The sequence below is a fragment of the Solea senegalensis genome, linkage group LG8 (genome assembly GCF_019176455.1).
Source record: "Solea senegalensis isolate Sse05_10M linkage group LG8, IFAPA_SoseM_1, whole genome shotgun sequence".
In the NCBI taxonomy this organism is placed as follows: domain Eukaryota; kingdom Metazoa; phylum Chordata; class Actinopteri; order Pleuronectiformes; family Soleidae; genus Solea; species Solea senegalensis.
This window is the reverse complement of record NC_058028.1, coordinates 10,654,906-10,665,603: the sequence shown is the minus strand read 5'-3', so window position 1 is coordinate 10,665,603 and position 10,698 is coordinate 10,654,906. Positions and strand designations below refer to the sequence as shown.

The 10,698-nt window shown below is 40.0% G+C and overlaps 1 protein-coding gene across 3 annotated transcripts; it reads right to left on the bottom strand.

Moving 5' to 3' along the window:
• Window positions 1-5,270: 5,270 nt before the first annotated feature.
• On the bottom strand, window positions 5,271-9,281 carry sptssb (serine palmitoyltransferase, small subunit B). 3 transcript variants are annotated; one of them, XM_044032528.1, is made up of 3 exons: window positions 9,142-9,281; window positions 8,848-9,002; window positions 5,271-6,671 (listed from the first exon to the last, which is right to left on the bottom strand). In XM_044032528.1, the coding sequence occupies exon 3, from the start codon at window positions 6,661-6,663 to the stop codon at window positions 6,421-6,423; it is 243 nt and encodes an 80-aa protein (XP_043888463.1). In that variant the 5' UTR covers window positions 6,664-6,671; window positions 8,848-9,002; window positions 9,142-9,281; the 3' UTR covers window positions 5,271-6,420. The 3 variants fall into 3 exon arrangements, with proteins under 3 accessions (XP_043888463.1, XP_043888465.1, XP_043888462.1); XM_044032530.1 differs by lacking the exon at window positions 9,142-9,281 and having other exon boundaries at window positions 5,271-6,798; window positions 8,848-9,130; XM_044032527.1 differs by lacking the exon at window positions 9,142-9,281 and having other exon boundaries at window positions 8,848-9,130.
• Window positions 9,282-10,698: the final 1,417 nt, after the last annotated feature.

The window sequence follows — 10,698 nt, the reverse complement described above, 5'->3', positions numbered from 1 at the left end:
ACAGAAATCATGTCAAAACTATTCAAATTCAAACATAAACTAAACTCCCAGAAGACCTTGACTTGTATATCCAAAGATGTTTGGATTTATTATCTATGTTCCTCACATATCCTTCTACTAATGCAACACAACCTCTTAAGTTTACCATCCCCTTGATTTATCTCTGCTGCCCTCTGAGATCCAGTGCCCACTACACCGGCTGCCCCTTACTGTATGTAGTCATAAATGAACGAGCAAATATATTGAAAAAATAAAAATACAGTCCAATCTTGCTCGCCTTTGCCTTCACGTCACTCGACTTCAGTCCTAAAGTGACCGTGTTTGCACAGTTCCCTCCCCCCAGAGTTTAGGTGTTTTTACGCACTTGTTTTGAGCACTTAACAGAAACTCAAACCCGGTGAAGACCAGACAAGTGGCGAAGAAATGACAGAAGTCTCCTTTGTGAGTTTCACACAAACAACTCATGTTGGTACCCTGACTAACATTCCTCTAAAGCAGTGTGCAATACACTGCCCTCTGGTGTAAAACTGGATCATCTTGTAATATTATCACTCCTGCAAAGAAGGACTCTTTTGTTATTACAATATGTAAGAGTGAGAGTGAGAGAGTCCTTCTCGATGTGTCCACTTGGTGGCAGTCTTGTGTTTCAAGGCTCACATTTAGACATTTGATCTGACAAAAACTGTGTCATGTATTAAAATGAAGACACAAAAAATGCAGAAGATATTGTGACGACGCTCTTATAAGTAAATGCACTATGTCTTTATTAAACCACATCACTCTTCCTTATACAGCCCTGTGAAGCAATGACTGCAGAAGGTTTTTTAATAAGAAGTGAAAGTCCATTTATCTTTTCAGGGTTTGGCTCTAACTGTGGTTTCATGCCTTGTTGGGCTCAGGTTTTTTATCAGGTTCAGCCACTCCCAGGATCATATTGACTGATCTGTAACTCTCTCTCACACACACGCACACATACATACAGCAGGGCTGGGAGGGAGTGTCATTCAGTGAATTCCTCTCTTTTTTACTAATAATTGCACAGTCATCCATACAGCACACGCTCTCTGTGACACAGAGCGATCAGCCTAGAAAGAAATCTGATGTGACATGTGATTTACAGTCGAGGCACAATAATGTGATCCTGTACCTGATCCGTGTTGGGATTTTGATTATATTCCCAAATCGTATCAAAAATTTGGACCACTGTGTCTGATCTAATCTATTTTTTTGTTCAGTGGCACCAGCCTCTTTACAACCCTTGTTTTTCTCTGTATGGTTTAACTGTGATGTATATAATAACTTAATATCACCTTTGTTTTTTCTCAGTTAAATCACATTTTCTTTCATTTCTTATCATTGTAAAAAAAACCACTCTGAAGTGTTTGACCAAGCCTTCGCCTGAAACCTTATACAACAACAGACACACACGCACACACACACACAGCCAGCAATGCAAACACTATTCCCTTAAAACAAGTCAATAAATGACCCCATAATACTGTATTTTATGATGAGAGCAAGGTTTGGTCTTTTTGTGTTGATTTAAAAACAAACAACCTGACACAGGTAGATAGGTAGTTAGGTAGGTAGGTAGTTAGGTAGGTAGGTAGGTAGGTCGGTCCTCGGTAGGTAGGTGATACAAATGTGATATTGAAAAGCATACTATCTTTTTGAGAGTGTGAAATAATTACTTCAATAATGTCAGAGAACAGAGAGGCTCATCAACAAATTTAATCCAAGCACATTCGTGTGTCTGTGTCAAAATATGTCTATTGTCATAGATTAAAGCTAAACAGAAGGTTAGAACCATGGCAATATTAACTGTCACACACCAGCGCTGAGGAAAAGCTGAACAATAGCTCGCCACAGCCTCTTTTGTTGTTGAACTAACACTGTATGTGTGTGTGTATTTGTATCTGTGATCTCTTTCGGACCTTGTCAGGACCTCATGAAGACCCAAACCTGGTTCTAATGAGGCAGAACCTCATGTCTGAGGAACTGTTTAGGGCTAACAATTTGAATTATAGTTAGGGTTTGGCTTTAACTGTTGTGGCCGGGTTAGGGACAACGCTTTGTTTAGGCTGTACAAATGTATGCAGTGTTCTTACAGCTGCACAAACCTGTGTGACGTCGTGTGTGAGTGGGACAGACAAGGAGAAGAAGACTTGGTCCACATTTCTGGGGTTCACGTGGAAACTGAGACCTGGCTGTGGCAGCAGTGTCAGTGTGTATGTAAGTGTGTTTTTCTCCAGGTCATGTGACTCTTGTCTGTGGACTCAACAGTTGCCAGGATTTCCCTCAAGTTTTCTTTGGGACACAGGACACATGTAAACACAACAGAAACAAAACAATAGCCTACAACCCACCCCCCAGACCGTTGTGTGTGAGTCTGCAGAAAACTCTTTTTACAACTTGCCATTAGGGAGATAACCTTTGACCTCTTCCTTCATGTCATACAAATTAACGTGTGAAAACAGAAGGCACTTCTTCAAAGAGCTTGAGGTCAAGCTTTCAAAAAGAGACCTGCAAAGCAAGGCAAGGCAAGGCAGGGCAAGGAAAGATCAACTAAATAAAAAAACAGGAAAATCCTGGGCCAGTCCATTTGGCTATAACCTGCAAACCAAAACAGTTTTCTGCTTCCTCGTCCACCACTGATGTTGTCAGCGTTGCAGGAAATGGAGACACCTGATGTGACAACACTGAACCAACAGGACTTTAATTTGCTCATCATTCTTCACGGTGGATTAAATAGTGTCTGTTCCAACAAAGCGGGCACACATTAGCTGGTACCTGCAGGAGGGAAAGCAGAGCCCTTGGGCATTCATTCCTTCGCTCCAAGTCTGAGCAAAACTGGTTTGGTGACTCTCCGTGTGCATTTATTTTATGTGGTATGACCTGCACTCCAGCTTTGTTTAGTTTGTTCTTTTGATTTTTAAAGTCATTGCTCTCTGCTCAACATACAGTAACATAAAAAATAAAAAATAAAAAACATGAGTGAGAGAGACAGAGGAGATTTGTCCAAGTGTCTTTATTTTCTTAATATTGCAGTGGCGTGTCGCTTTCATGTGTAAATAAAGCATTTATTCAGTGAATGGTATACGAAACAAAAGTCTGATTCTTAATATTGGAGGAAAAGTCTGGACTATTTTAAATATGAAATGACATTGAATTGGAAACAATATAAAAGCACTTTTCAGGCGGAGGGTGGGGGGGAACAAAAGTGAAGAAATGATTTGAAATTTATGGCCACATGAGAATAGACAGATATAAACGATCAAAAAATAGTTTGGTAATTGACATTGTAACCAGCCAAGCATTTACCAGTGTATACAAATATATACATATGTAATATATATAACGCCATATAAATAAATATAGATGATGTTCAGACTATAATCAGCAAGCCCTCGACCCAAAGCACAAATAATCAAAAACTAAAAGCAGTACTCATCACAAACTACGCCTCCTCCTCTTTCCCGCTCACATAGATCAACTATAGGTGAGGAAGACTGTTTCTTGGTTCTAGGCTTTTTTTGTTTTCATGCAGGCCAATGTGACTGCGTGTGGTTTCTCTTTTTGTTTCGCATTTGGCATCAAACAGTTGAACTTTGAGTTCAGCAGCCGGACGGTGGAGTAAAAGCTGCATCATTATCAAAGCCAAGCCTAAAACACAAAGGTGTGTTGCACCAATATTTGCTCATGCTCAGTGCTGAGCACAGCTTCCTGACATACCAGCAGTTAAAAAACAAGCAGATAAAGACAGGGCTCGGCACACACTGTTGCAGCTATTTTGTCATATTACTCACTTTAACTAGTAAATCACTAAACGTGCACACACGCCACGCCTGTGTAACACAACCCTGATCCTGACATGGCGACAGTTTGGTCTCATCTATCAGGTCTCTTTTTGAAGATCATTGACTTTTTGGTCATTTTATGTGAATCGTTAAGTGCATGTCAGAAATGTAGGGCTGAGTTCTGTACCTTTCCCTTTTTTTTCTTTAATCATTTCGCAATGAGAGATAACACGGCGTCACAGATGTAGCAAGTAAAAAGACACATAACTGAAGAATGACTGAGTCTGAACAAGGCTGAGTGTAAAATCACCCTCTCAATCTGTAGTTAAATGAAAATAGTTCATTTGTTTCGTTTTGTTTAGTTTTTTTCCGTGCAGGTAGATTTATTAGCGTCTCTTTGTATTCAAAAGCATTCCACCTTCTCTTTACCTACACTCTACAAATGAAGTTAAGAACAAGGGTCTTCCCTGTGTGGAGTTTGCATGTTCTCCTTGTGTGTGTGGGTTCTCTCCATGTTCTCCACTTTCCTCGTTCATGCAGAGCTTAATCACACACTCTAAAATGGACTGTAGATGAGTAAATAGTTGTTTTTTATTTTATGTGGTATGACCTGCACTCCAGCTTTGTTTAGTTTGTTCTTTTGATTTTTAAAGTCATTGCTCTCTGCTCAACATACAGTAACATACAGTGAAGTTAAGAACAAGGGTCTTCCCTGTGTGGAGTTTGCATGTTCTCCTTGTGTGTGTGGGTTCTCTCCATGTTCTCCATTTTCCTCGTTCATGCAGAGCTTAATCACACACTCTAAAATGGACTGTAGATGAGTAAATAGTTGTTCCTCTCTGTGTGTTTGCCCTGTGAGGGGACGGTTAAGCGGAAGAAGATGGAGATGGATGGCTGTGGAACCAGCTCCCAGTGACAGTTTGGGAGGCAGACTTAAAACCCTCCTTTTTGATAAAGCTTATAGTTATAGGAAACCTGAACCACATCTTAGTTATGCTGCTATACACCTAGACTGCTGGGGGAATTTTATGTGGTGCACTCACTCTCTCACACTCAGGGTATGAATATGACTTCATTATTTGTCATTAACTTTGTTCTTTCTCTCCCTGGTTTGAGTATTTCCTTCCTGTCGTCTCTATCTCTGCCCTCATCTTGCAGGCTGCAGGATCCAGATCCAATTTCGAGGCTATTATTAATAATATCATATCATATCATCACCATTATTATGATTATGCTAAGTTGATATCAGTATAATTCTTTAAAAACAACCTCTGCTGCTGCTTGTATAAATGACATTGTAGTTCTATAAACACGTCATCACTGACTCAAACTGTCTTGTCTAAACTTATAACTTGATGCAACTGTTATATATCTGCACCTGGTCTCTCTCTCCTGTCTCTATCTCACCTCCCTCTTGTCCTCTCTGTCCCCCATTTTTCCTTTCACCCCAACCTGCCTAGGCAGATTGCTGCACATCTTTGAGTCTGGTTCTGTCAGAGATTTCTTCCACTGTTTGTGTGCATTGTTGGATTTCTCTGCTAATAATAATGCTGACTATGTACACTGACTTGAGATGATGTATGTTGTGATTTGGTGTTATACAAATAAAATTGAATTGAATAATGTTCCATATTATTGTTGCCTGTCTTTCAGTACTTCCTGATACACGGTTTTACTTGCTTGTACTGTATTCGTTTAAACCTTGTTGCGATAAATAACTTGAATGCTGAATAGCCGCTGAGAGGTTTGGGCACTTTGCATCATGGGGCTTTTCGTGACAGAAAGTTAAAATACATGGACACAGTGCTCTTTGGGAGGAGACGACTGCAGTGCTACTGCGTATAATTCACATTTCACATTATGGGTTCACGGCCTGTTATGGCAAATGGAGACGACGTGGCAGACAGAGTGATTTTGGACACAGCCAACGTTGTGGAATAATCCAGATTATGTCATTCATACAGCTCTAATTAAGACATTAAAGCCTGGATGGCCTGGGACTTTTTTAGCTTTAGTGGTGTCCTCCAATGTCCCCATGGCTCTGGATCCTGTCTGTTTTATGTATTTATTTTATAAATTTGGATTGGATTGGATATAGCTCTAATTATTTGGGAAATTGAGAATCCAATTCCTTATTACTTGCAACTAAAATAAATAAATCTCAGCCTCCACAACTTTGATGATGACTAAAAATCTGTCCCTAGCAAGTGAGTAAATCAGCATAGAACTTTAAAGACTCTGTAGCTCATGATGGAAAGACCAGAGCCTTGTCGTGTTCTGTAGTGAGACGAGCATGCAAATCTATTACTTCATGTAAGACCCTTTCATGCAAACCCGAAACGTGGCGCATACTCACACAAGACATGTATAAGAAAAAAGAAAGAAAAAAAAATAGGACAAACAACATTTCACAAGACATTTCACAGCGAGGATGTGAAAGTGATGGACTGTCACGTGTCTAATACCATGGGGTAAGGCCAGGGGGAGAGGGATGTAAAGAAGATAGTAAGGCTTTGCTTTAAGATCTTCATGTTTTCAGTCTTGATAAAGCTCAGGTGATCCACCGCTGCTGTCTTGGATGAAAATAATCTCATGCTAATCCACCCGGTTGCTGCTGCCTCCACTAGTTCATGAGTGCCACGGTGCTCTCAGGCTGACCGCCACAGATCCCAGAAAAAAATTCCAGCGCCAGGCGCACGTGGATGGGCACAAAGACATACGAGGTGTAGATCACCATGGCGATGGCGGTGAAGAGGATGGAGTTGAAAATGGATTTTTCCCAGGGCTCCAGGACATAGATGCCCGTGATGAGCAAGTACTGGAAGTAGAGCCAGGCCAGGTACTCCCGCAAGTTTTTGAAGTTCATCCTGCAGGCTGAACGGAGGATAAAAGATTCCAGTGAGGACGTGGGCTTTTGTGCATGACACAATCAAAAAAAAAGAAAGAAAAAAAGACGGCACACTGGAGGAGAATGACCTTAAAAAACAGCAATGAGCTCATGCTGGTGAGAGAGAAGAGAAAGTGGCTCAAAGTAAACATAAACAAATACACTCAAAGAATGAAACAACTAAGAAAACTGCGATTATCAGGATGTACTTAACAGCATTTAATGATTTTAGGTTGGAGATGTTTGATGTGTAACACCCACAGGTGACCAAGTGCCTTACAAAATAAAAGCACAACAGACACACAGCATTAAAAATACATGGTATATGAAAAGAAACTGATCTGACTTTAATCTCAGAATTCCGACTTCAATCTTAAATTCTGACTATTTTCTCAGAATTGCGATTTTCTGAATTTAATCTCAAATTCTGACTTTAATCTCAGAATACTATTACTCAGAATTAAACATTTTTTACTTCAATCTCCAATTCTGAATTCAAACTCAAATTCTGATTTTAATCCCAGAATCCTGACTTTAATCTCTAATTTTTTTTACATGTATTTTCAATACTCTTCTTAATCGACGTGTATATGATTTCATTAATTCAAAACATACATTAAATAAAAGCTGGTTTGCTACAGAAATGTCAATTAAAATAAGCAGAAATTAAGCATGCACACATTTGTGGATATACTGATACTCTGGGTAAACAAATGAAAGGAGGTTTGAGACAATATCAAAGGGGCATTGGACCACAATGGAAAATGATGTTCAAATTCCTGTGTCTCTTCATTAATAGGAGTATGTGTGTGTGTGTGTGTGTGTGTGTGTGTGTGTGTGTTCCTGTGGGAGCAATCATGATGACTCGTGGGAGATTATTGTGTGTGGACAGAAAAATATCCATGAAATTAAACCCAGGAGTCCAACATGATCACAGAGAGCACTCACACATGCGTGTCCACACACAAGGGACACTTAACAGACATGTTGCGTGTGTGTGTGTGTGTGTGTGTGTGTGTGTGAGGACTTAAAAGTAAACGCTCTACCTTTATTTACATAGTAGTATATCAGAATCACAATCTTCCTTATTACCGTGTGTGTAGTAACATATGATAGAACAATTATGTCCCTCTGCATTTTACTGTCTGTGGACCAAGAGACACTTGTCCTCCTGGACAATTAGGTTTATTTGTTTTGGTGTTTTGATTCATGCGCACACACAGTAACAAGACAAGTAATGAGAAAGTAAAAATAAAGTATTTTGGGGGTCAAGAATTCACAGACATTTGAGCATGGAAAACGTGATAATGTTGGAGTAGCTTCGTTTTTCTATAAAAGTCGACTGAATCGCTTTGATTTGTGGGCAAAATGTCGTGATTTTGAGGTTTAGGAAACACAGACTATACAACTAATTATCTGGGAATATAGTTCAGGAAATTATGGAGTAGATTATTAACACAGAGTACAGCTCAAGGTCTTTTGTTTATAATTTAAATTGTTGCTTATATGCAATTCTTATTTCTCTGTTTTAAATTGTTACCATATTATTGTCCCCAACTTTCGATGGTAAAAAAAAAATATACAGGTGACAATCCTGACACACCTGCATATTTAAGTAATAATTAATAACAGATTCATTAACAGACAAGTCAGTGCGGTTGTACATAATCTGTAGCTGCGAGACGTACGTGACGTGTGGTTGTTGTTTTTTCCATCTATTCTAATGAAAAGCTGTGTTTATGTAGCCGCCTCGTAGCCGCGGGCAACAACAGAACCTGCTGCACAGGTGGAGGACAAGGGGGGCGGGGCCGACAGGTGCGCTACAATGCAGACGGTGCCTTTCTAGAAAATACTCTGAGTAACAGCACAGCAGCGCAGCAAGGTAGCACGTCCTATTTCAACTCCACTGTCCACATTAAACTCCTACACTGAAGCCTAACGTTATACTAAAATATAATTCATAATTGGCTTTAATTAAACGAAACAAGTGTCCTAACTCAGAAGAATGTGCCCATCAACTAATGTGGCCCTCAAAATGTAAACAATTTAAAAATAAAAGTTTTAATTCGGTGTCCTAACTGCATAATGTAGAAATATGTGCACGTTTCATCAGTGGATATATAACATTAAGTATAAACGTTGCGGACATATGGGTGGACTCACGTGAGCAGCAGAGATGGAGCTGTGCTGATCCTCCGCTCTTCTTCTGGTCACTGATGATGGTGATGATGATGATGATGATGATGATGATGAAGCTCTGTGTTAGTGCAGGACGAGCCGCAGACTGGAGCTGCTGTTCCGCTGCTGCTGACGCTCCGCTGTTTAGTGTAAACCCAAAGCTGCCTCACCAGTATATACGTGTGTGTGTGTGTGTGTGTTCGTTTGTGTGTCGCAGTCATACACACTGTGGGAGCGACACCACACCCACCACCATTCGTGTTCACACTCACGACTCACCTGGTTCACAGATCATGCAGGTGGAGGCTGTGTGTGTGTGTGTGTGTGTGTGTGCGTACGTGTGTGTCTTTTTCTTGCAGCAGCTCGTGCAGTCCTCTGTTTCTGCTGCTGCTTGTCTGTGCAGCATTTTTAAACTTTCCTCAGCTCAGGAAAAGAAATTCAAGCATGAGCTGTGAAGGTGTCTCTTTGTTTTGGAGCAATCAGACACACAGTGAGGAAACTTTATCGCTCCTTATCCTGCCAGACTTTGCTGACCTGCTCACTTCTTCACTACACTTGACAACATTGTGCATTATTGATGTGTAAACATGGGCAGAGACGCTGTAGAGCAGCGGTTACGCATGGAGACACACAGACACATCATGACTGTGTTAACAAGGACACGCAGTGTGTGAGCGTGTGAGCGGACACTTCCTCACTGTGGACACACTCAACTCTTTTGTTGTCATTTTGTAACAGCAGTTGCACTTTTATTTATTTATTTAGTCTTACATGACTGTCCTGAGCTGCTTTGAAGCCTGCAGGCACTTTGGAAATCATCATGTCAATCAGATTAAGGGCATATTTAATCCCGAACAGCTCAGATTCTTACAAAAACAAAGAGCCAACATGACGATGTTGTGCTGGTACCCAGACAGTCTGTGACACCACAACTCACACGTGAAGATGATGAGATAAACGGGATAAACCGTAATAATATGGAAATAACAGCAAATTCTGTACAGTATAACTCATGTTCTTATTTATCATAGATATTTTTTACATATTGTGCTGTTTCATTTTACTTACTATTCATTTACTGTGTACACACAGTGCTTAATAACAAATCTATTAGATTTAGAAATGTTTCAAAAACTTGTATAAAACTTTAATTTATTTGGCAAATAAACTGAATTCACCTTTTTATACCTAGATCTGAGCCGGCTTCTTCTCTGTGAAGTCAGAAATTAATCAATCATAACATTCAACCACTAACAACTCAACTGTTCAGGAAAGTAAATAACTATAATTTGACATCTTGACCAAGAAATAATGTGCTCTTAATTAAAAATTATACCGTTTTTTGTAAAAACAGAATTAGAAATTTCACAGATAACAATAATATTTTAGAATTAAAAATATTACACTTAAAAAGCTTCAACATGCTGGTGCTGTTAATTTTAGAGTAACTTGGGCTTGCAAATATTGCTCTGTTTATAAGAGGCATGGGTCTATTCATATGGGACACATTCCCCTCCTTTTGCTCTGTTATTATACTGACTCCGACTCCGTCTCCTGCTCCTTCTCCACCACCTCCTCAAGTCTTCAACAAATTCACTCTGTGACACACACACACACACACACACATTCCTGTGGGGTCTGGGATTACTTTAACCTTCACATCAGTGGGCAACAATCACTGAGTGACTGACTAAAAATCTTTAACTAAGGTGGTGGTGAAAAGGTGTTGCAGGTGCTGAGTATTTGAATGTTGCCCACAGTAGCCAAATGACACCACAGCACAGGCTTGATCACTTTACTGGAAAATGGGCCCCCCCTCCTTTTTTCCCTAAAGGT

Coding starts and splice junctions, on each gene's coding strand:
- sptssb (XM_044032528.1), bottom strand. CDS start 6,663: ATGAACTTCAAAAACTTGCGGGAGTACCTGGCCTGGCTCTACTTCCAG.